The sequence below is a fragment of the Orcinus orca genome, chromosome 2, assembly GCF_937001465.1.
Source record: "Orcinus orca chromosome 2, mOrcOrc1.1, whole genome shotgun sequence".
In the NCBI taxonomy this organism is placed as follows: domain Eukaryota; kingdom Metazoa; phylum Chordata; class Mammalia; order Artiodactyla; family Delphinidae; genus Orcinus; species Orcinus orca.
Window position 1 is genome coordinate 1812964 of NC_064560.1, and position 26315 is coordinate 1839278.

Sequence of the window (26315 nt, forward strand, 5' to 3'; positions counted from 1 at the left end):
TTGGATAAAAGTGTCATTTTTATTTGCATGATGTAAAAACATACTTTGAAGTAGGAATACTCACATACTTTACAGTGTTAAAAAAATATATATAATAAGAAAGATTCATGGAGGCATTTGATATAAAACATACACAGTATGCTATTTTAATATACAAATGCTTTAAAGAAAAGAGAGAAATAAGAGTTCTAAAAGTCGCATTATTAGGAATTTATAAACGGTTCCAGTTTTCTTAAAGGTCACATTCTCATCCTTTGGGATGTACAGACATTATGTGGTTTAACACAGTTTTATCCACATTCAAAACATCACGTTTTAAATGTTTGAAGCATAGCACGTACAGTACAAAATGTTTCCATAGGAACGTAACAGAACCCATCTCTAGTGGCCTGCCGCCAGACGGCTCCTAACTCATCAGCCATTTTTAAGACACTAGTCCAGCTCATTGTTACAATATTTTCATTTATATTGGAGTTTACTGACAAAGACTCAAAGAGTTATCATAGAATACACACTAATATACACCAAACTATTCTGAGTTCAATGAACTTCCCATACTTAAATTAGAACCGAGAATAGTAATTTTAGGCTAATATATTATCCTTGTGATTGGTATTTTTAAAATTTTGAGCAAAGTGCACAGTGAATGGAATCAGCCACTGGAAATGATCCTTCGGTGAACTCTCAGCTTCCTTTGAGTCAGACGTACCACCTGAGAAATGAGAACCTTCCAGCCTGATGGGGCCCCGGGCAGCTTCACAGATCAACACACAGGAGCCACGTGGAGTCACGTCCATGAGTCGTGGGAGCCCAGCCGATAAACGCACAATTCACTTGACAGAGCCCCTGTGCGGAGTCAGCAGAATCAGCTTCCCAGAGACCAGCAAATGCTGAGTCCTAATTTAGGGCAAATGCCGCCATCCATCAGCCGTATTCTAGCGTTGGTGGACCCCGGACAAGGTTGAAATAGCCAGCCAGGGCCCCAAGGTCTATGTAGAGAGAACGCTGTCTCTTCAGCACCTCCGATTCCTCGGTGCTCCCTGTGCATGAAGAATCTGAAAAGGGAAACATCGAAAAAATAAAATAAATGACCAGGGGAATGTTCAATGACAAATGCCTGGTTCTTCAGCAAAAAACCAGAAACAACAGCAAACTGTGGGCCTAATGGGACGGCATTCAAACTCTGGTTTTATTAAGGAGCCACAGAGTTGAACACTATTGGCTAGTCTGTGTGATACGACACAGACAAAAGAATTCAAAGGAGTCAACGACCACAAGAAATCAGCTAGAAATCCTGGCCCATCTTCCAACATCCCAGATGATTCTTTTTAAATGCAGAAAAGTCAGACAAGAAGCCGAGAAATGCAAACCAGAGTTCCAGGCTTGACGTCTGGGTTTGGACCCAAACAGATTGAGAATGTCACAGATTTTCATAAGAAAAACGGAAACCCCTCTCTGTGCATATTCAATGCTCCTGGAATGCGTATTGTCTTTCCTAAATGGGAAAGCTTCACAGCTGGCAGAGAGATTTTGAGCAGAGGAAGCAGAAATGCAAGTTGCCTTCAAACTCAATATTTTATCAACACCGTGATGTTTCCAAACAAGCGCTGGTGTGGTTTACCATAATTGCATTAAAAAGAACCCGGCTCTTTGCTAACAGCAAAACTGTCATGCTTGATCCGTTTTTAAAAGCAAATGCTATTCTCTGCTGCAAAAAAGCAAGGCAGAGCAATTCTCAAAGACTGCATGATCTCCATTTGCCTGGAAACCAGTTAGACTTTGCTGATAAATTAGCCAATTTTTTTCTTAATTGTGATTTTTTTCTTTTTGGCCGTGCCCCGCGACAGGTGATATCTTAGTTCCCTGACCAGGGATAGAACCCGTGCCCCCTGCAATGGAAGCACAGAGTCTTAACCACTGGACCACCAGGGAATTCCCAGCCAATTTTTTTTTTTTTTTGTATATGCTTTAGCTAACATTCTTGCTGAAATTTCTCCAACAACTTATGGCATGCAGGAAGTCACTTCAATTTTTTTAAATTTTATTGAAGTCTAGTTGATTGACAATGTTGTGTTCATTTCTGCTGTACAGCAAAGTGACTCAGTTATACACATAGATATTCTTTTTCATATTCTTTTCCATTCTGGTTTTATCACAGGATATTGACTATAGTTCCCTGTGCTCTACAGTAGGACCTTGCTGTTTATCCATCCTATAGATACCAGTTTGCATCTGCTAATTCCATTTTTTTCCCAAGTGCTTTCGTGAGCTCTAATTCTTAGAAGTTGGACAGAGGCAGAAAAAGAAGGGAAGCAAGGGCGCTGCACACTGCAGGGCGTCCATACCGGCGATGTTCTCAGGAAGCTCCAACTCCTTGCGGCTCAGCAGCCGCTTCTGCTCAAAGAGGGCAGAGTCCAGGCTCTGACAGCGGGGCTGATCCTCCCTAGGGGGGTTCAGGGCATCGTGTTTCAGCAGGTCTGCTGCCCTGGGGCGGTGACTGGGGTTCCTCTCCAGAGCGGCCTCCATCAGCTCTCTCATGCCAGGACTGCAGTCTTCAGCGATATCTTCCAAAGGAGGCGCTTGCTTGTGGATCTATGAACAAACCAGCTCTCTTAGCATCAGTGGTATGAAAATCTACCCTCGACAGCACGAGTGCTTTAGTTACAAGACCTGCGCGGTCTTTTGTTTCGAAGCAAATACAGTTCATACCCTTCAGGAACATTTCCTAAGGAAACTGAGTGAAACCCATGTTTTGGTTGAATGCAGTCAAAGATACATGCGAGGTTTGAATAAACAGCTTTCCAGCAGAGCAGTGGCCAAAGGTCCCTGTGCAGTAACGGGGAAGGGTCTACTTCCCAACCTCTCCACTGTCAAAGGGGGCCTACGTGTTTCACTACGTTCCAGGCTGCCGTGGGGATCTATAATCTAACCTCTTATTTTGGAACGTGTTCAAAGAACACATACGACTTCCTTGGCGCAAGGATTTATGCTACTCTGATGCTCTTCAGTGGCATCTTGTATAACAGCATAGCTATAATTTCTGCTCATGCACATTGGGGTAGGTTCCCACTCAAACAGTGATGCCTTCTTTGAGGGAACGGGTCATCGATCCACGTGGGAGGAACTTTCAGCGTCCCCTCATGGGTCATAGTTCACCATCATCCCACTCAGGTGTGTTATCCGAGAAAGAGCAGCTCTCCTGAGCAGGTGGGGTGCCCCGCTGCCCCTGCTTACTATGTACAGGTAGGAGGGGTAGGCGGAGCGTGGGTAGCGCTTCACCCAGGGCGGGGTGCCCGTCTGCATGTGGATGAGCGTGGCCCCCAGGCTGTAGATGTCTGCTTTGGTCGAATGGCCCCTGCACAGGATCACCTCCGGGCTCATGTAAATCTGAAAGAGAAGCAGGACAGTTCAGTCTGACTCCCCTCACCTGTCTAGGTACCACTTCCCTAATCCAGTTCAGGAAGTTTCACCATATTCCCCGCACGCTTCATCCCCTCAGAAGGGCCCGGCATTGCTGTGTTCCCTTCAGCGAAGGAGAAGCACAGACCCTCGGGGACCCAGGCAGCCTTGGCCGAGGGGCCCCTGCAGCCTCAGAACACCTCTTCGCACAGACTGAACACAAGGCAGACCAGGCGGCAAAGGACCCGCAGCCGAGAGCCCACCTGGGAGTCCCACCCATCCAAGTCCTGCAAAGCACAGATCGACGCTTCCTGTTTCTATTAAAACACCAATTCCTTTCATATTTAAATGACACTGAAATACATGTCCTCATTTCATGTTTGTCATTAAAATGCCAAACCACTAATTATCTAGTCATCAAAGGCAGCAGAAGTTTCCATGGTATCAACACCGACTACGCGGAAGAGAAGAATTTAAAGTGTAATGATGGGAAAGTGATCCTAATTGGTCAATTCTATGACCCACCTCTTATTTCTATACACCAGGGAGCCCAGTGACTAAATATTGAAGGCATGCCATATTCACATTGTGTAAGTTCTGTCTGGTTTTATGAGCCGATGCTGGAAAAGGAGGGCTAGTTTTAGAAATAGTTTCTCTAAGCAGCGTTTGTTCCTAAACGTAAAAAAGAGCAAACCCTGGGGACCCGTGTCTTTACGGCGGGTACAGGCAGAGAGCAGTTACTACCCTCATTGTCAATATTTAGCTCTAAGAAGTTTTGATGCTGCCTGTCATCTGAATATGGAAACGCGGGTGAGTGTTCCCAGAATACATTTCAGAGTAAATAAATAAAGAACTGGCTTACAAAACCTGGGGAAATTGCCCAGTTTCCCCCTCCTAACTTGCCTCAAGTACTTGCTACAGCACAATTCCGGGCTGGCTGGCTTTGGTTCCCTCGCTGATTCTCTCTCTCTCTCTCTCTCTCTCTCTGAAGGGCTTTCTTACCAAATAAAATCACAAGATTTAGCGCCATGCACAGTGGTCAGGACAGCTGCCAACAGCAGTGCCCACCCTGCTCCACCCTTGCCCGCTCCCCTAAGCAAGGATTAGGCAACCGTTACTGCGGGCATCACCACGGACCGCGATGTGCTCAGGGCCCTGGAGGGACTGGGCACATCGGGGGCGGCAGCATCCCACCCACAAGGAGGCCTGGCTGCGGCCCCTCGGGCCATTCCCCATCACCCCACAGAGGCCCACGGCTCACATTCCTGGGTCCTCAAGCCACCAGAGCAGCAGGGCATGGGGGTCAAGGGCACTTCCTTTCAGGGCTGGCTCTGTGGGGCTTGTGCGCCCGAGGGTGTGGGCACTGGAGCAAAGGAGCCTAGAGGTCAGGGGTCAAGGCCTTCACCTCTGATAACATTTATTACAAAGGGAAAGAGACTGTGTGTGTGTGTGTGTGTGTGTCCGGGCACGAGAGAATGACGAGGGACCTTACATAAGAACTTTACAAAAGGAGGCGTGCAATCAAAGGAATTCTAATTAGCTATTCACGTTGAGTTTTCCTTCCTTCTCTGTAGCAGGGAGTTCAAAAACAATAGCTTAAAGATAGGACAGATGAGCCCTGTAATTGTATTAACAATACATGGTTATACGATCATGTCCCGAATTTGAAGGAGCTCTGCTGGGGGGATCGGAAATCATCTGCAGCTAAGCGATCAAGTTCTAATGGGAAGCGAATCTGCACGGGCGACCTTGACTAATTATACCTTCTTGCTCTCTAAGGATGAGGAGTCATAACAAGGTTGCCGAGAGCTTTCCTTCCCAATTCATCACGCTCACCGTCACACTCACCGTCACTCTCACCGTCACACTCACCGTCACTCTCACCATCACTCTCACCGTCGCACTCACCGTCACACTCACCGTCACACTCACCGTCGCTCTCACCGTCGCACTCACCGTCGCACTCACCGTCGCACTCACCGTCACACTCACCATCACTCTCACCGTCACTCTCACCGTCACTCTCACCATCACTCTCACCGTCACTCTCACCGTCACACTCACCGTCACACTCACCATCACTCTCACCATCACTCTCACCATCGCACTCACCGTCACACTCACCGTCACACTCACCGTCACACTCACCGTCACACTCACCATCGCTCTCACCGTCACACTCACCGTCACACTCACCGTCGCTCTCACCGTCGCACTCACCGTCGCACTCACCGTCACTCTCACCGTCGCACTCACCGTCGCACTCACCGTCACTCTCACCGTCGCTCTCACCATCACTCTCACCATCACTCTCACCGTCGCTCTCACCATCACACTTCGATCGTGAGTGCCATACAGAGGGTGAACAAACACGAGTTATCAGAATAGTTTATAACTAGGAACACCAAGGCCAGTTTATCCCGTCATGGAAAGCAATTTACATTTGGTGAAAATACCTCAATCCAAATACTATCCAGGAACAGACGCTGTGCTCCTATCTCATACCCGAGCACACACTCTGTTTCTGCTAGAAAATCCCAGAAAGGAGATGTCTTTCCCTGGCTATTGCAAAATATTCAATTTGATCACCCTGCCGGGAAGAGAAAGGTATTTTCCATCTTTAATACCATAAACAGCTTGTTTCTCAAACGGCTCCAGGAAAAAGGGTAGAGTGTCACATATCTGAATGTCTGATGACTGCCAAACATGCTGAAGTATTTTCCGAAAAAAACATGTCATAAGTGTTGTCTTATTAGATTTTGTGCTTTGGGGAAGTTTTCCTAAGATCTGGTGATTAAACCATTCTTTAAAAAAATAATAAATAGATAATGTTTTCTTCTGAACATTATTCTGCTTGAAGACAACTCTCTAGAATCCTCTCCCAAGTATTTTCCAGAATAAGTTCAGTGATAACAGCAAAATCAAAGACCTTTTCTGCTGCCCGGGGGGAGTCTTTGCTTTCAGAGGGTTAAGAAAAGCCTTACAAAATCTTGGTTTGAAAGGCAGACAATTTTTTTAGCACTGCAATGAGTTCAGTGCAATACATTCACTAGCTAAACTAGAGGTTATCGTCTGATTAACACCAGGACTGACCTGATAATCTTGGGGCAAACGTCCAGGCAACTGCCCCCTCTCCATTTCCTGAGGGTACTTTCTATAGCTACAAGGGCATGGGGCTGGGAGGCTCTGAGGGTTCACTCTCTGATAGTTTATCATCTCACAGTCATGGAGATGGGTCAGGAAGGCAGATTCTACACCCACGTACCTTCCCAGATGCATCCAACCCCATACCCATCACAACCAACCGTGAACTAAACGGTTAAACGTTCATAATTCAGGTAAATTTAAAATGGGTCCTCCCTCCTTCCTTATTGGCTTTGCCCTGTGCTCCATCCCTGGCACCTACAGCAGTCTTCACACAGCAGGTGCCGGATAGACACTCACTACACAGGTCAACTGCTCAGCCTAATAAGGTGAGTACTAAATATATTATTTGACAGCCCGGGAACGTATTTCTCTGAACCCCATTTACATTCAGGAAAGTTTTGTTTTTGTTGTTCCCGCTTCACAAATGAGTTAAATAGTATAGCAAGTTTATATCTTCAAATAAGATTCATTTGTACTCCAGTAAATGAGACTTCTTTTAAGATTTCCAGGATTCAAGAGAGGCCTGAAATGCCATCAGTTCTCAGTAAATGTTCTTAAGGACCATGACAATTATGGCTGTAACTGAACCAAAACAGTAATATTAGTTATGCTAAAACCACATATATTAGTTATATCAAAAAGTTACAGAGCCGTTACACCTTAGACTTTAGACTCAGAAAGAACTAGATTTCGAGACCCTGATCTATCAGTAGCTGAGTAACTTGGGGCACTTTATTTTAACCTCTTCAAGCTTATTTTCTTATTTTAAAATGGGAATAATAGTATTTGCCTATAATAATAGTATTGTGAGGATTAAACAATATAATTTATTTCAAGGGCTAAAGAGTATATGGCACAGAGTAAATGCTCATTAAACATGGTCCAATGATAACAATGATTTAATGTAATGGTTTTCTTCCCCTTCTTTGTCCTTTCTGCAGTAATGCTAGCACATCTTATTTTTACTCTTAGTAAGATATTGCCCATTCTGGTGTGAACATAATTACCTCTGTTCCTCGCAGCTCCTTAGGAAAATAGATCTCTTCAGTCATTTGGACACTTAGACCAAAATCCACCAAAACAGCTTTTGTGGACATGAAAACAATGTTGCTAGCTATAAAGAGAGGAAATTTTTCAGTAAAAAAATTGTGTATCTATCCCTAAATAAAATGAAAACATTATTTAAAACAACGAGTTCCATATAAAGATAGATTGAAATGCTTCCCCTACTAAAGTGGGCTTATTACGTTCAAAAGAGAAGGATGAATCTGGGTGAGAGTTTAGGTAAAAATCACTTCAGATTTGTCAAGAATTCAGCCAAGGTGGATATAAATGATTGTAGCCATTAATAATCCTCAAGATACAACAGCCAAGACACGGAAACAACCGAAGTGTCCATTGATGGATGAATGGATGAAGAAGATTTGTATATATATATAAATTTTTGTGATACATAATATATACATATAAATTGTGTGGTATATAGAATGGAATATTATTCAGCCATAAAAAAGAAGGAAACTCTGCTATCTGTGACAATATGGATGAACCTTGACGGCATTATGCGAAATGAAATGAGTCAGACAGGAAAAGACAAATACCGTATGATCTAACATATGTGGAATCTAAAAAAGAAAAAAACAAACAAACATAGAAACAGAGAACAGAGTGGTTGCCTCCGGTTGAGGTGGGGGGAATTCGGGAAGGTGGTCAAAGGTTACAAATAATACGATGAAAAATAATAATAGATGAATATTATTTCATCTTCCAATAATAAGATGAAAAAGTTCTGGGGCTGTGACGTACAGCATGGTGACTATAGTCCATAATACCAAATGGCGTATTGGAGAGTCGCTAAGAGAATAGATTTTAAAAGTTCCCACCACACAAAAAAATTATAAATACATGAGATGGATGGATGTTAACTAACCCTATTGTGGTGATAAGTTTGCAATATATACATGTATCAAATCATTCCCTTGTACACCTTAAACTCACACAATGTTACGTGTCAATTATTTCTCAGTAAAGCTGGAAAAAATATTTCTTATATTTTATATATTGAGTTTCAAATTCTAAGACATAAGCATAGTATTATCAAGCCACTTCCTAAAACAAAAAAGTGAAATACCGAATTTCTGTCAGGACTTCTTTTGCCAGTCCAATTTACCCTTAGATATTAGGGGTTCACAGCAGGTCCTCTTGTGTATTTCCCCCCAATCTCTTTATTCCTAGAAAGCAGTCAGTGAAAGCTTCTTTAATGGACTATTGCCAAATTTGTATTCAAAATTAAAAAGCAATTTGTTTTTCAAAAACGTTGACTGTGTTTTTAAGTATGTTACTATTTTTAAAGCCTAGTAACAAGGCAGTCGTTAATGATATGTGGCTATAATCTCTTCCACAACAATTGGAAAATCATCCTTCCTTATGACTTTGAAAGCTCTCGTGACCCCACTGGACTCTAAAATGTATCTCAGGGACCCAGGGAGAAAGCGGGGGAGGGGTGTCTTCCCTGCCACCGAGGACCTTCAGATTGAAGGAGGAGCCATGTGCCTAAGGTCTATCTAGTCCTTTTTAAGCCAAAAAGGGACACGCCCAAGGAGAACTCACGTTTAATGTCATGGTGAATCACTTTCTTCGAGTGCAGAAAATCAAGTCCCTTGAGAACATGCTTTGTCACCCAAATAATCTCAAATTCTCTCATGGGTCCACAGCTCTCCAGTTTCTCCAGGACAGACCCTCCCTCGCCTGCTTCCATAAAGAGATGGACGGTTTCGTCCCATAGAACCGCGCCGTATAACTCAGCGATGTTCTCGTGCCGGAAGCAAGCCTGGATTTCCACGTCAGATGGCTTAAATTGGTCTACTGGGATCTAGAACACAAAACACAAGGAAGATTCTAAACAACCCCAGGATAAAGAAAAGAATACACAGCACAGGTCGGCTCACAAACCAGAAGGCAAGTAAATGCCCTCAAGGATACTCGGATGTGTTGTGAAATTCACTCCTGAGTTACGATAATGTTTCCTTGAGATGTACCTTTACATTCATGTCCGCTTAAGGTAAAAAAAAAAAAAAGAAAAAACAAAATAATGAAATACTGCTTTCATTTAGAGTATAGGTACCCAACCGAAGAATCCTTCATGATGATTGAAATAAAGGAGGTAATTTCCCATCTTTTATACATGTAATTTCTATGGCACCTAGATTTTAGGCCATATTTTCAATATTCCTTGTCACGAAATAACATAATGTCTCTGGTCTCTCAGTTTGTGTTCTAACAGTGCATTTAAATAAGCACTGGCCATCCACTCTACAGAAAATCGGAAGTCATTAATAAAGAAAGAAGTAGCTCTTTCAGTGCAGAGAGATATGGAATGTCTCCAAAATATACTGATAGACTGAAAACAATCAAGATGCAGGAGTACATATATTCTATTCCCACTTGTAATAAACTCTTCAGCCATACACATGTCCATGGAAATTCTCTGGAAGGACATGTAAGAACCCGTTAACAGTAGTTACTTCAAGGAAAGGGATCTCATTCTTTAGCCTGAATCCTTTTGGACCTGTTTGGGGTTGTTAATCATCTTATATGTTTCTGTTTTTTCAGAAAAAATATGGCTTCAATATTAAATATCAGGACTGCAAGGAAAACAAACCCACAAATCTATTTCCCACGCCTTTTGCGATGAAACTGAAAAACAGAACACTTTGGTTCTAAGAGCTATAAATAATGTCTCCAGATTTTTTTTTTTAACCTGGACGTATCTCCTAAATGCAACCTTCAGGTAACTTACTATATCACCTCCTTTTCTTTTTTTTTTTTTTTTTTTTTGCAGTACGCGGGCCTCTCACTGTCGCGGCCTCTCCCGTTGCGGAGCACAGGCTCTGGACGCGCAGGCTCAGCGGCCATGGCTCACGGGGCCAGCCACTCTGCAGCATGTGGGATCTTCCCAGATCTGGGCATGAACCCGTGTCCCCTGCGTCAGCAGGCGGACTCTCAACCACTGCGCCACCAGGGAAGCCCAGTGAGTTTGTTTTATTGCACTTTAAAAAAACACAAAACTTTAAAGTAGAACAGACATACACAAAAGTGCAAAACTGGTTAAGTATCAAACGCAATAAATTTTCAACTGAACACACCCATGTAACCACTATGTAGATCAGGAAACAGAAGCCCACCAGCGCCCTGAAGCCCCCTGCTGCCCCCTGCCTGTCCCTGCTCCTCATGGGCAGCCACTCATGGGACTTCCAACAGCATGGGTTTGTTTAGCTTTTTCTGGCCCTTATGTAAGAGGAATCTCATACAGTAGATCCTATTTTGTGTCCAGCTGCCCTGGCTTAACCTACTGTAGATCTATCATCGTCAATAGGAAGTTGTAAATCATTTCTTCTCTTCACTGGACAGCATCCCAGTATGTAAATACACCATACTTCAGCACTTGGAAACTTCCCAGTTTGGGGCTATTACAAATACTGCTGCTATGAGCACTCTAGCACGTGGCTCTGGTGACCACGTGTGCATGCCTGCTGGACGAGCACCTGCAGGAGTGGAATTGCTGGGTCACAGGGCGTGTGCGCGTTCACTTTGCTAGGTCGTGCCAAACGGTTTTCCAAAGTGGGGCACCTCAGCAGTGATTGTTCAATAAGAAGAGATGCGGGGCTTCCCTGGTGGCGCAGTTGTTGAGAATCTGCCTGCCGACGCAGAGGACATGGGTTCGAGCCCTGGTCTGGGAGGATCCCACATGCCGCGGAGCACCTAAGCCCGTGAGTCACAACTACTGAGCCTGCGCATCCGGAGTCTGTGCTCCGCAACGAGAGAGGCTGCGATAGTGAGAGGCCTGCGCACCGCGATGAAGAGTGGCCCCCGCTTGCCACAACTAGAGAAAGCCCTCGCACAGAAACGAAGACCCAACGCAGCAAAAATAAATTAATTAATTAATGAACTCCTACCCCCAACATCTTAAAAAAAAAAAAAAAAAAAAAAAGATGGGTTTTTTCTCTGAAATTCAGCCCTTTAATCTACAGTCCTGAGGAGACTTACAGCTTTCCCAGGGTCTGCTTCCCTGCCTGGTCCCCTCCCCAGTGGGTGGCATTGAAGCAGCAGCAAACAGATGTGCTCTTGCAGGGTAGCTCCCCTTCAGCCACTCCAAGAGGGATGAAGTTATCCAAGCTGGCGCTAAAGAAGCTGGTACTTTCTTTGTTATCAGAGCAAACTGATTAAAATCAACTGTGGCCTTAAGCAGACTTGGGGGCTGAATGGCCCCAGGTAGCAAGCAAACCTATAAAACAGAGATGCTTTTCTTGGACTCAGCACCCTTAGATAAGAGGCCATCAAGGGGTAGCCAGCTTTGAGTAAAGTGAATAAACGAGCACGCAAAAGCCCCCATGCCGAGCACGCAGGGCACCTGTCTGCTTATGAAGTACGTACCAGTTTACACGCCATTCTTTTCTTAGTTTTTATGTCTTGTGCTAAGTACACTTTTCCAAAGGCCCCCCGAGGAATAAAATTAGAGCCAATATTCCTGTAAGTCAGCTTCCAAGGGATGAGAAGAACATCAGAGTCTATCTGATAGCGTCCGTTCTGGGGAGTGATTACCTACAACAAAACAAAAAGGCAGGAGGGTAAGAATTTCAGCAAAGTCCTTTTCTGAGACCCGCCCTTTAGAAATTGGTTACGTTAGACCGCATTCCTACACGCAGGGTTCAAAATTAATGTCACCGTATATAATCGTAACAGTGTACAGAAGCCTCTTAGAGCTCCTATCCAGAGCTTCAGCACAACAGAGAAAGCACGTAACAGAAACACATCCCTGGTCAGACCTGATCATATTTCTATCTACGTGTGAGTAATTCACTGCCAAAGAGAACTTTAAAAATGATTTACCGAATGCACCGTGACTGCTGTGACCAAAAGGCTGAAAATAAACACTGCAGACATGTAAACTGTGCCTGCTAGCTGACTCGTTTCCAGTTAAAATGTGCTAACCTGTTAGTCTGCATACCTATTACTCAGAGGTGACGCACCCTCATAGAGAGTAGGGAAATGAACTGATGATCACAGAGGATTCTGGAAAACAATGTGTTATGCCAGAGCTATGAGGTGACAGCACCACGTAAGCAAAGTAAGGGTAGAACCATTTCTCATCCATTCACTCATTTAATATTTACTGAGTGCATGGTATGTGCCAGGCACTGTGTTTGGTTCTGAGCAGGCAGCGATGAACAAGAGACAGATGACCCCTGACCTCTGAGGGTTCATGAGTCAGTAAACACTTTGAACAAGAGGTCTGAACACCAGCCGACTCAAAAGCTGAGAGCGACAACCTAAGTGTCCGTCAACAGAGGAATGGACAAAGAAGATGTGGCACATATACACAGTGGAATACTGCTCAGCCATAAAAAGGAATGAAATAACGCCATTTGCAGCAACGTGGATGGACCTGGAGATGATCATACTAAGTGAAGTGAGTAAGAAAGAGAAAGACAAATACATATGATATCACTTACATGTGGAATCTAAAATATGACACAAATGAACTTATATACAAAACAGAAATAAACCCACAGACATAGAAAACAAACTTATGGTTACGAAAGGGGACGGGGGGAGGATAAATTAGGAGTTTGGGATTAACATATACATACAGCTATATATAAAATAGATAACCAACAAGGACCTACTGTATAGCACAGGGGACTATACTCAATATTTTGCAATAACCTATAAGGGAAAAGAATCTGAAAAAAAAAATGTATATATATACACAGTATAGTATAACTGAAACACGTTGCTGTACGCCTGAAACTAACACAACATTGTAAATCAACTATACTCCAATTTTTAAATAAATGAATAAAAATAACAATTAACAAAAATTAAGAGAGAGATATCCTGATAGCAGTGTGGGTTATAAGGTATGTACCCTTGTCAAAACCCATCAAACTGGATATTAAAGACCTGTGTATTTTACTGCATATAAAGTCTATGTCAATTTTTCGAAAGTGAAAAATTGAGAGGAGAAATAATTACAAATCAAATGAAAACAAATTAATAAGATAGTCCATCGGAGACATGACCTGGAGCACATTCCTAAAAAAGATGTGTTGGGTATGCTTTCAAGGGTTAGAGTCTCAAAAATACAGGTTTTACCTACGTTTCATGAGTAATATTACGACTTCAGATTATGAATTCGGGGATTATGAAACTATCAAAGTGACATGAAGTTATTTCAGGAATGGGAGAGGGTGAAGGGGAGTGCGGATCACGTGGGTAAAGGGTAGACTCCGAGTCATCTCCAGATGCATGGGGCCTTACACGGGCCCTGCTCTGGGAATAATCCTGGTGACCGTAAGCGTTATTCACTCAGGACCTACTATTGCTCATCTCAGCTGCACCCCGTGAACAGGCGTGCTCACTATTTGGGAATGAAGCAAAGAACGCTAATACTTCGAAATGTGAAGTCACTACACTAAAAACTTCAGTATTCACTGAGTGCAGCCTCTGCGCAGGTCCCGAGAGGGAAAATGACCAAGTGCAGACCGCGGCGTTGCCAAGTTTGAAATAGGACGTCCTTTCAAGAATTGTCACCTCGAGTTCCTGCAGGCCACTTCTACAGCACGCTGGGAGCCACATGCAGACAGAGCCATGCTCACGGCACTCAGCTGCACTCGCTTTACCGCCTCTCCCTTGTTATTAAATATTTACAGACCCAATTTCAGTCGATTCTCCAGGAATCCACTTCAGGGCTTAACTCACCTTTGGAAAAAAAAAGTTTTACTTAAAACAACAATTTTTTTTTAATTGAAGTATAGTTGATTTACAATGTTGTGCTAGTTTCAGGTGTACGGCAGTGATTCAGTTATACATATACATCTCTATTCTTTTTCAGATTCTTTTCCATTATAGGTTATTACAAGATATTGAATACAGTTCCCGGTGCTATACAGTAGGTCCTTGTTGCTTATCTATTTTATATATAGCTGTATGTATATGTTAATCCCAAACTCCTAATTTATCCTCCCCCCATCCCCTTTCGTAACCGTAAGTTTGTTTTCTATGTCTGTGGGTTTATTTCTGTTTTGTATATAAGTTTGTTCTAGATCCGTGGGATCTGGCTCTGTCCTGCTCTGCTGGTCCCACAGCAAAGGGACAGCCAGGTTCAAGTTCGGGGCTGTAACCAGTAGGTCCTGGCTGTTTATCTATTTATATATAGTAGTGTGTAACTGTTAATCTCAAACTCCTCATTTATCCCTCCCCCCTCCCTTTCTCTTTTGGAAACCATAAGTTTTTTTTCTATGTCTATGAGTCTATTTCCATTTTGTAAATAAGTTCATTTGTATCGTGTTTTTAGATTCCACGTATAAGTGATGTCATATGATATTTGTCTTTGTCTGACTTACTTCACTTGAAAGTTTTACTCTTGTCCAACCCAAATCTGCTCTAACCCCCTCTGATGCGGTGCGCTCTTAGCCGACAGGATGGAGAGTAGTAACGCCAGCCATCTACCGAGCGTTAATTCTGGGCCAGGCACTGTGCTGAGTACTTCATACATTAACTCAGCAATTTCTCATAACAGGCCTGTGACGTAAGGGCTCTTTTTATCTCCACTCACAGATGAGGAAACTGGCTTCAGGAGGTTAAGGAACTCACTAGGCGGCAACAGTCAGGATTCAAGCTCGGGTCTGTCTGACCCCCAAGCCGCAGCTCCTATTCCTTAGGTAAGAGCCTTTGATCTTGCAGAGGCTGTAATTAAAGCTGAGCTGTGATCAGAACACAGTTGTTAAATGTCTACATTTACACATCACTGAGCACGGCTTGGCCTTCTTCTCTTTAGATCAAATACTACAGTTCCTTCACTGCAGTTTATCATCCCCAACGTTCTGGGGACCCTCCTCCAAACACCCTGCAAGTTCTCCCGGGCCACCTCAGACGACAGTCCCTGAACGTGTGGTGTGACATGCAAGTGATGGCCAGTTTGTGGTTCTGCAAAGTCCCTGGATCATAACAGGCAGAGCAGTTCTCAGAGCTTCCTGAGATGCTCTTCCCAGGATACAATCCTCTATTTTGGCTCAAATAAAATTTTCCATTTTTTTCTTGGATGCACTGGTTTGTTTTCTGGTGATGCTCTGGAAGGGGTATGTTAATTTCTTCCTTCGTGAAGCCATTCACAGGTGGGCCTGGTCAGGATGCTTCCTGGGAGCTAAGCAAAGGTATTTTACATTAACACTCGTGACAAGGGTGGCTTTGCATCCTTTCAACACGCACTGTGTGTACACAGGTCACGTGCATTCATTGTATGGAATGAAGGTGGCCATGTGCCCATTTTACAGATGAGTAAACAGAGGCATAGAGGTTGTAATGACTGGCCCAATGTCACCCAGCTAGTCCATTTCAGAGCTGAGACACATGCTGGGCACTTTAATTCAAGGGCCTGCCGTCTTCACAACTCCTCATCGTATATGTATATACACATTTTTATGGCCAAGAAGTAGGGCTTAGGAGTCAGGGGAGTCAGAGATGGCTTTTAGTCCCCTCTAAGGAAGGACTTCCCTACAATCAGCATTGGCCCGATATGACATTAAATGCCCTAGAATATGATGCATGCTTCGTCACAGGTTTCCAAGCACAGACCAAAAGGGCCCAGCAATTATTGGAGCTGATAAAGGGGGTGATTCAAGCTTCAGACAGAGAGCTTGACTCAAGTATCTTTAAGGTTTTTTTTAACCCTGAGAAACCAGGAATCCGTGACTCGGCCTGTGGAGCAGGACAGCGTCTCACACCCACATCTATGAGCAAGCTCTTTGGGGCTCGTGAGTTTCCCAAACAATCACCCAAGAGTTGAGTGTTTAGAACCCATTTTAGGTTATTCATCCCCAGGTGAGGGTGACAGTTGGTCTAGATTATAAGTAACTTGTAGCACCCTCACACAAAGCAACCCCTGGCTTAGTCTCCTAAAGTTTCTTCCCCAGGTCCTGCTGGATGTTGGTGGAATCTTTTAAATATTATTTTCAGGAAAATAGCACCCACTTGCACACACATGCAGACCACCATTTTACACGCCTATGCTTCAGGATATGATTGTAACTCCTGGGTCCCCCACCCTAATTAACTCCACAGGCGCTGTGCTGGTAGGTTGCCTGTAATACACCAGGCGTCTGTGACTCCATTCTCTCCATCTGAAACATTCCCTGCTCTCCAGCCCCTTTATCTGGCTGATTCCAGCTCAGTAATTTAGGTATCAATTCCTCTCGGGGAAATTCCCTGGCGGTCCAGTGGTTAGGACGCAGCACTTTCGCTGCCGAGGGCCTGGGTTCAATCCCTGGTTGGGGAACTAAGATCCCACAAGCTGTGTAGTGCGGCCAAAAAAAGAATTTTTTTTAATTCCTCTTGGAAGCCTATCTGACATTCCTCCTTTCCACCTGCTCACCCTCGTGGTTATGTGAGGTATCCCGCCTGAGTGTTCCCATAGCGATCAGGGCTAGCTGTATTGAGAAGTCCTACAGTGCATTACAATTACCTGTCTACTTGCCCTCTCCAGAAGGCAGAAAGCTACCAGGGGACACAAACTGTATCTCCAGCACCTGGAGAAGTACCTCATCCCTTGCAGAAGTTTGAGCTCTGTCTAGCAAATGAATGGATGAATACTGGAAGGAAAGCATTTGGTCTGTATGTGGATACACTTGAAGGTCGACTTTACCTTGGAACCAAGCTGTTGAGTAGATAATTAGCTGCCACCTTGTAAAGCAGAGAAACAGACAGCAGCAAGGCCAGGAGAGAAAAGTTTTGATGGTCTTAGGGGGAGGGCCATGGGAAGAGGAAGGTCTTGAAGGTGGGATGGTTCCCAGGAGAACACACGTGAGGTTGAAGGAAGCCAGGAGCCAACGTGGCCTCCTTCACCAGCTTGTCTCAGACTGGCTATGATCTGGGATGGCAAGTCACCGTTCTTGTGCCATTATTTATAAAACACGGAGCTGTGCCAGGCTACTAGCTGGCACAGGGATGCATCTAATCCTTAAGGACAGTGACAGGAAAGCCAATCACAGCCCCCTGAGCCATCAATCACAGGGTGATTTGCCAAATAAGGCATGGTCTACTTTCCTGTGGATTTTAAGGTTAGGTCTTCTTGCTGTATTTTATATTCTTGATCACTTTTTAAAACAAAAAGACTTTTTTTTTTTTTTTTGCGGTACGCGGGCCTCTCACTGTCGTGGCCTCTCCCGTTGCGGAGCACAGGCTCCGGACGCGCAGGCTCAGCGGCCATGGCTCACGGGCCCGGCCGCTCCGCGGCATGTGGGATCTTCCCGGACCGGGTCACGAACCCGTGTCCCCTGCGTCGGCAGGCGGACTCTCAACCACTGCGCCACCTGGGAAGCCCAACAAAAAGCTTTTTGAAAGTTGTAAAGTTCCCTGCTTTTTTGATGTGTCCTATTTGCAGATTTTCTCCCAAATATGCCTTGATTCATTTCTGGAGCACAGGCTCCACGACAGGACTAACAACAATCTACTCTTACGCTTTGCTGATAATATTTTCACCTCCTTTTAATGCCTTCATTTCTCTCTTTTGCCTCATTAGCTTCTTTTTGTCCCTCACTCCAAAACCTTCAGGAAGCTACTCCTTTGTACTCTTTATATTTTTCCTGAATTCCCTCTGTACGTTCCCAATTCTATGGCCCATCTCTCATCAGTCTGGTAGTCCAGGGGAAATAAGCCCAAGTCTCTACATATTTACAAGCAAAGATAATGTGTTTATTCTGCATGTTTTCCTTTAAGACACCCATTTTAACAAATAAATATGTAAAAAAAAAAGAGAGAAATACATAAACAATTATGTTTCTGATTATAGATATATATATTATTTTGAACCAGAATTCTCCAGCTATATTTTAGCTAAGACAAACAGGTATTAACCCTTATTCAAATTATGACTTCCCATTTATAAACAGAAGTACTCTTCTCAAGGCAAAGTTAACTATCAAGTACAGTTTGGTATATCCAGACCAAAGCAAGTCATACAATGATGCCAAAGGTAATCTTTTTTTTGTGGGGGGGGAGGTAATTTTGCAATTCTGCTGCAAATTGAGCTATAGCTGAACACAACTGGCTTCTAACAAAATAATTCACTACACAGCTGACCTAAATCACTGTGTTGTTTTGAACTGAACGAATGTGGTATGCAAAAAATAATCATAGTAATTAAGTACTCGGTCCAGAATCTTTACTTGTTCAGCACCACCCCCCATACATTAGCCTTCTTGCCATTTAGATACACCAGAGGCAAGGAGGCACTCTCATCAATAAGCGAGTTTTGCAAGTTCCCACCCACTCCTCTGTGAATTGTCCTTTTTAAAAAATAACATCACCTCTAGCCAGCAACTACATTCACCTTTGAGAGACTAAGACACTGACCACACCCGAACACACCACCTGATCCCCTACTGTGGCAACTAAGTGTTGTCACAATATTTTGGATCTTTTGGATACTTGGGGTGACTAAACACGTATAGCCCTGGTCATTCATACTTTGTCAATTAAAGAGAGTGAATCTGTGGATAACTATTTACTGCCACAAACTACATTTCTGCAAGAACTGAATGTAGCCAGTATTAATATCGTGACGTTTCAAGATGCGACAAGAGAGGAGCACAAAAATTCAGCCTTCAAAAAAATTCAACAGACATTCTTTGACATAAATTGTAGCAATATTTTTTGGCTCTGTCTCCTAAAGCAAAGGAAATAAAAGCAAAAATAAACAAATGGGACTTAATTAAACTTAAAAGCTTTTGCACAGCAAAGGAAACCATTGACAAAACAAAAAGACAACCTACTGGACAGTAGAAAATATTTGCAAATGATACAACCAATAAGGAAGGGATGAATATCGAAAATATGTAAACAGCTCCTATAACTCAACATCAAAAATACAACAACCCAATTAAAAAATGGGCAGAAGACCTGAAGAGACATTTTTCCAGAGAGGACATGCAGATGGCCAACAGGCCCATGAAAAGATGCTCAACATCTCTAATCATCAGGGAAATGCAAATCAAGACCACAATGAGACATCACTTCACACCTGTCAGAACGGCCATCATCAAAAAACACAAGTAACAAATGTGGAGAGGATATGGAGAAAAGGGAACCCTCCTGCACTGTTGCTGGGAGTGTAAACCGGTGCAACCACTGTGGAGAACAGCATGGAGGCACCTCAGAAAACCAAAAAGAACCACCATATGATCCAGCAATGCCACCCCTGGGCATATATCCGAAAAAATGGAAATACAAATTTGAAAAGATACATGTACCCCAATGTTCATAGCAGCGTTATTTACAATTGCCAAGGAATGGAAGCAATCTAACTGTCCTTCAACAGATGAATGGATAAAGAAGATGTGGTGTGTGTATATATATATATATATATATATATATATATATATATATATATACATACAATGGAATACTACTCAGCCATAAAAAAGAATGAAAGTCTGCCACTTGCAGCAACATGGATGGACTCGGAGGGCGTTGTGCTGAGTGAAGTAAGCCAGACAGAGGAGGAGCAACACTGTGTGCTGTCCCTTATGCGTGGGAGCTGAAAAATGCAGCAAACCAGTGCATACGACAAAAGAGAAGCCGACCATAGATATGGAGAACAAAGTAGTGGTACCAGTGGGGGGAGGGAAGAGGAAAGGAGTAGAGGATTAAAAGACACAAACTATTATGTATAAAATAACCTGCAAGGATATATCGTGTAACACATGGAATACAGCCAATATTTCATAATAATATAAATGGAGTATAACCTCCAAAAATTGTGAATCACTATATTGTACACCTATAACTTATAAAAAATTATACATCAACAGTACTACATAAAAAATACATGTTCATTAAAGACAAAGCCTTTATTCCCATCTCAGATGAAGGAATCTCAGGAAGCCTTTCTCTTCGGCCTAATTGACGCATGAGCTCTTCAGTGAACTGTTAAAGTAAAATTCATTCTTCTTAATTACCTATTTGTAGAACTACTCCTAAAATATGGAAAAGATTCTTTAAATGGAACTTTTAACGAAGACCGTGTTTTGCGCCTTTCACATGGAGGTGATTCTTACAGATATTCCATTTTTAAACACCATACCTGGCAGCCAGTCTGAACCAGGTTCACATCCTACTCAGCAGGAAGTGCAGCAGCAGTAGTAAGCTGAACACACAGCACTCAACTGATCAGGAAAAAACATACCATATTTAATAAAATTCCAGATTCTTGCGGTCGGTGTCCGTACAAACGCTTGGCGGTGTTGGATATGTGGTTTGCAAATGCAAGCAAGTCCTCCACGGTTCCGTATCGGACCGATGACAGCCAAGGCCCCTCCTGGCCGCTGAGCAGCACGGAGTCGGCACGCCCCTCCTCCTCGTGATTGCCGTCCTGACACACAGTCATCAGACTGGGTTCGTAGGCCACAGGCTCTTCACTCGCGTAAAGATTTTCCATAATGTCTATTACATCAGACACGTTCAAATGTTTCATTAATAAATCGATTTCTTCTTTGCTGTCACTTCCAGTGCTCATGAACTCCATCACTGTCAGGCTCTCCAGAGAGTCTGCAAAAGAAACCTCAACTACTTAGTTCACTGTATTTGTATTTGCATTTGAGATCAATGGGAAACTGACATGAAAGGATTGGGAACAGGCTTCTATACGACTTTGTTTATAAAATAAGGGCGGGTTTCCCTGGTGGCGCAGCGGTTGAGAGTCTGCCTGTCGATGCAAGGGACACGGGTTCGTGCCCTGGTATGGGAGGATCCCACATGCCGCGGAGCGGCTGGGCCCGTGAGCCATGGCCGCTGAGCCTGCGCGTCCGGAGCCTGTGATCCGCAACGGGAGGGGTCTCAGCAGTGAGAGGCCCGCGTACCACAAAAACAAACAAACAAATAAAATAAGGGCTCTGGCCACAGTGTGTGTGAGGTCAAATGCACAGACGGTGAAGAAAGGGACCTTAGATAACCTTTAGTCCGGCGCTCATTTGACCGTTTCCAACCCTGCCGCAGGGGACAATCTTCCCTGCATGATCTCTGTGGCTTTTAGGCCGTGGGTGGCTTTTTTTAAAAAAAAGAAACTCCTTGGGACTTCCCTGGCAGTCCAGTGGTTAGGACTCAGCACTTTCACTGTGGTGGCCCGGGTTCAATCCCTGGTTGGGGAACTAAGATCCCGCAAGCCACACAGCGCAGCCAATAAATAAATAAATAAATAAAATGAAAATGGAAATTTACTTAAAAACAAAAAACTCCTTTACCAAATTCAGGAGCTAACTTTGCAAATAAAATTCAGGCCCTGAAGCCAGAAGCATGTCACACGGATTTTAATCTGAGCAAATGTGATGATGGTAAGTCAAGTTTCAGGAATAATTCTGACACAAATAACAGCTCATTTAGAAAGGAGACGGCAAATCTCAAATCTTCTTTCTGCTGAGGACAGGTGTGAGAAAGGAGAAGATTCCTTTAACCTGTCATCAGCTGTCCCCTCCTGTGACCAGGATTCTTTAACAGTACAAAGCATGCATCTCAAAGACTCAAGAAGGTTAACTTAATATCTAGATCAATGACTCTCTAGAAGTTGTGGTTTTATAACGAAGCCAGGGAAGCCAAACCTATCATAAGCAAGACATGGGCAAGACTGACTAACTCTGATTAGCCAAAACCGTATTTCAGCTCTTCTATACAAATCAGGAGCCTTGGGGATCTGTAAATGAGAAGAAGAAGGTAAGTCAAGGGTAAACAGTGATGCTGTTACTCAGGATCTGGGAACAACACCATTCCAGAGGATTAAAGGTAAAAGGACTTAAGAGACCTAAGAAAATGAAAAGGTATGTATGTCTACCTAAACTACTGTGCTCCTGGAAGCAGCCTCTCTCTGCCAAGTCTTTCAGGTTCTTGAAAGCACAAGCCTTCAATGCGTTCAACACACAGGGCTAAACAAAAGCCACAGGCTCCCATCAACCTGGATGGAGCACAAGCACCAAACTCCAGGAAATATTCCACCTTGGGGCCACCTGCCCACAAGACCCAGACATAGGCCTCTTGGTGAATTTCACTTGAGAAAAGAACCATGCAATTTAGTGTCGTTATTAAGTTACTGGACGATCCATTTCTTTCTTTCTTTCTTTTTTTTAATGCTCTTTTTAAAAAATATTTATTTTATTTGGTTGGGCCAGGTCTTAGTTGTGGCCAGTGGGCTCCTTAGTTGTGGCTCACAGTCTCCTTAGTTGTGGCATGTGAAGTCTTAGTTGCGGCATGCACTGTGGGATCTAGTTCCCTGACCAGGGGTCGGACCCTGGCCCCCAGCATTGGGAGCGTGGAGTCTTAACCCCTGTGCCACTACAAATTGTGTATGGGGAAAGAAGTCTAGGATTACGCAGTTATGACACGGCATCTAGACTCAGGCTGCGGGGGACCAATCTCAGCCCCTCCTTTAGTGTTTGCATGATCTTGGTCAAGTTTTGTACTTTAACCTCACTTCATGTCGACGTCCCCCACCTGCAAAATGCAAGTAATAACAGCATGTCCCTTGTAGGTGGTTGTGAGGGTCAAAGGAGTTCCAGAGCATAAGGTGCTGGGCACAGACTCTGGTGCACAGTACATAAACTATGTCTTTTGAAGCTGCTACGATGCGCATGAAATCGAAGGACTGGGTTGGATCCCTGGCTTTGCAGGTACTGCATTAGGCCGCCTTTCTTAACTGCAAATGGGCTGCGGCTACCTATTCCCCTCCAACCCCCATCCTCCCCCTTCTTCACAGTAAGGTTTTAAAGACTGTTTCTAAAATAAGAGACAAAGAAAGAAAAAAAATAAAGGCAGAAACCAATGAAATGTTTTGATGGCTGTTATCATTACAGTTACATCTGGAGAGCAAAGGAAAGCCCCCTCTCTGAGACCTGGCTGGTCTTTGAGGAAGACTGATTCAGGCTCTTGGAGTCTCTTGACTTATGAAAGGAATTTTTTAGGTTAACGGAGGAACATTGGACTGGGTTTCACGGGGCCATTTAGTTGCAGTTTCTACTTGTAGAATTTACAGGGAAAAAAATGGAATTGAAACAACAACAGCTCAATTTAGGACCCCACTGGCTGAAAAGTTCCAAACCTGCTGGATTTACTTAGCGAATGGCTGGCCAGAGAGAAAGTAAAGTTCCCAGTAGTAACAGGGCTATAGAAAGAGAGGAAAAGGTCCATACAGTTTACAAGTCGGTTAGCTGATCCAGAGAGGAAAGGCAGGTTTTGGTTTTTAAATCCTGCAGAAAGTCTGGAACATTTGTATGTAAAACCTGAGAGGCGGAAACACACAAGCCCGTAATCTGATTGCTGGGGGAGGGCAGGGAGGTGGAGGCGTGTGTCTTCGGTGCCACTAATCCCCTAGCAACGCCAACCTCCACTCCTGCAAACCCGCGTGCAAACCCGTGTGCGCCCCAGAAAACCCTGACAACCGCACGCTCAAGGTGCCGGCAAAAGCCTCAGCGTTTTCAGGCCTTAAGCAGACAAGATGCTAATGATTTCTGCGTTACGCACCACCAGTAGACGTCTAGAAAAGTGAATGATGAAGGGATCTCTATTTCACTTTAGCAGCAAGCACCCTTCCCCACACAGTGTTCAATAAAAATCTGCATTAAATCCCCACTTGTTAACGCAGGAGGGGACTACACCAATTTCAGAAATGGACAAATGGGCAGATACAGTCAAAATGATCTGCTTCAAATAATTTCTGAAATTGGCAGTAAAGCCAAGAGGAGATACTCTCCTAAACAGAATGGCATACTCTTAGCTACTTCCATCTCCATAGACAAAAGGTGAGCGTTTCCTGGCAAATGCGAATGAAAATGGCCAAGATTACTGGTGTAGGCTCCTACCTTACAAAGGATGATTATACCTCATGTTACTTCACATTTAAAAGATTTTTCTGCCAAAATAGTACATTGCCCCTCAGGGCACACCTCCAATAAGACTTCTTCTAATAATATTTTTTTCTCAAAAAGCCCGAGAATTGGGACTTCCCTGGTGGTGCAGTGGTTAAGAATCCGCCTGCCAATGCAGGGCACACGGGTTCAATCCCTGGTCCGGGAAGATCCCACATGAGGCGAAGCAACTAAGCCCGCGTGCCACAACCACTGAGCCTGAGCTCTAGAGCCCGCGCGCCACAACCACTGAGCCTGCGCTCTAGAGCCCGCGCGCCACAACCACTGAGCCTGAGCTCTAGAGCCCGCGCGCCACAACCACTGAGCCTGAGCTCTAGAGCCCGCGTGCCACAACCACTGAGCCTGAGCTCTAGAGCCCGCGCGCCACAACCACTGAGCCTGCGCTCTAGAGCCCGCGCGCCACAACCACTGAGCCTGAGCTCTAGAGCCCGCGCGCCACAACCACTGAGCCTGAGCTCTAGAGCCCGCGCGCCACAACCACTGAGCCTGCGCTCTAGAGCCCGCGCGCCACAACCACTGAGCCTGAGCTCTAGAGCCCGCGCGCCACAACCACTGAGCCTGAGCTCTAGAGCCCGTGTGCCACAACTACTGAGCCTGCGCTCTTGAGCCCGCAAGCCACAACTATTGAAGCCCCTGCACCTAGAGCGCGAGTGCTCCGCCACAAGAGAAGCCACAGCAAGGAGAAGCCCGCGCACCTCAGCACCCCCTGCTCGCTGCAACCAGAGAAAGCCCGCGCAGCAACGAAGACCCAACACAGCCAAACATAAATAATAAATAAACAAATTTATTTTTTAAAAGAAACCGAGAATGAAGACATTCTAGCTGTATTAGAAGCACAGCCACTTCAAAACCTCTAGATGCCTCAACCATCCGATTTTCCTTATAGAACGTCTGCCAGAAATACCGCACACCAACCTCAACCCATCAGATCCGGGGCCGTCTGCCGATTCAGATTACCTCCTACTTGGCAAGTACCTAAAACTGAGGCCACAGATACGCAAAGCAACTGTATTACTGCTTCTTTCCCTGTTTTTGTCGGGAGCAGTCCTTTATTCTGGGCCAAAATACGTCTTTCCAAAAGTGAAACAGACGTTGCAATGTTTTCTTAAAGATAGCTCGCGGCCTTCCCCGTTAACTTTTGGGACGATCTGGACGCTGCGCTTCCTTTTTCAACGTGGTTCCCCTCCTAGAACTAGAACTTCGGAATCCTGATACTGCATTTCCACGGGGAAACATCTGTGAAATAACATTTTTCCCCTTAACATTCTTTCTTAGGCCAAAAGCCCAGCATTCGTGTTCTGCTATAACCACCCTACTGGTCGCAGAATGGGATCCGGGATGCAAGCGTGAAGTTGCTCGGAGGCTCTCGACCCTGCTAAAGCCCCTCCCCTCCATTCCTCCCGGTCCTTAAGACGAAGGGAGCGTTAAAGGACTTGCACATGAGAAGAGCACCCATCGCCAGGGCCAGCGGCAGCCGGGCCCCGCGCCTCCGGGGCACACTCACCGGGTCTGAGAAGGGAGGGCGCAGCCTTGCGGGTGGCGCCCGCGGCGGGAAGCCGGGACCTGCCCTGCTCGCGCGCTAGGGATCCGGGAAGGAGGAGGAAGGGGGAGGAGTCGCGGCCGGCGCCCCGTGGGACCCTTGCGCAAGGTGCTTTCCAGCTGCGCCGGCTGCAGCCGCGACCCGCGCGCAGCCCCGAAGCGCCGCAGCCGGAGACGGGCACGCCCCCCCCCCCCCAGGGCCCCGGAGCCCTCCCGGATGCTGGGACGCCCCGGACCTCAGGGTGCGAACCGCCGGGGCACCCA

At 44.8% G+C, this 26315-nt stretch overlaps 1 protein-coding gene and 1 long non-coding RNA gene across 4 annotated transcripts in view; one reads left to right on the forward strand and one right to left on the reverse strand.

Moving 5' to 3' along the window:
• MAP3K8 (mitogen-activated protein kinase kinase kinase 8) overlaps positions 1-26315 on the reverse strand; it is a 26741-nt gene continuing 426 nt past the window's right edge. Inside the window, exons 1-8 of one of the 3 annotated variants that reach the window (XM_033403502.2) lie at positions 26017-26117; positions 20789-21150; positions 11980-12147; positions 9157-9418; positions 7554-7660; positions 3235-3387; positions 2346-2592; positions 1-1055 (exon numbers count right to left, since the gene is read on the reverse strand). In XM_033403502.2, coding sequence (XP_033259393.1) covers positions 925-1055; positions 2346-2592; positions 3235-3387; positions 7554-7660; positions 9157-9418; positions 11980-12147; positions 20789-21127 — 1407 coding nt within the window. In that variant the 5' untranslated portion in view covers positions 21128-21150; positions 26017-26117 and the 3' untranslated portion in view covers positions 1-924. Of the gene's footprint in view, positions 1056-2345; positions 2593-3234; positions 3388-7553; positions 7661-9156; positions 9419-11979; positions 12148-20788; positions 21151-25427; positions 25960-26016; positions 26118-26315 lie in introns of those variants that run through there. The other 2 variants (XM_033403503.2, XM_004278640.4) reach the window with 2 other exon arrangements.
• The window catches only part of LOC117196136 (uncharacterized), a 6289-nt gene continuing 6154 nt past the window's right edge, over positions 26181-26315 (forward strand). The window contains exon 1 of the long non-coding RNA XR_004476217.2: positions 26181-26293. This is a non-coding gene — a long non-coding RNA (uncharacterized LOC117196136). The remainder of the gene's footprint in view (positions 26294-26315) is intronic.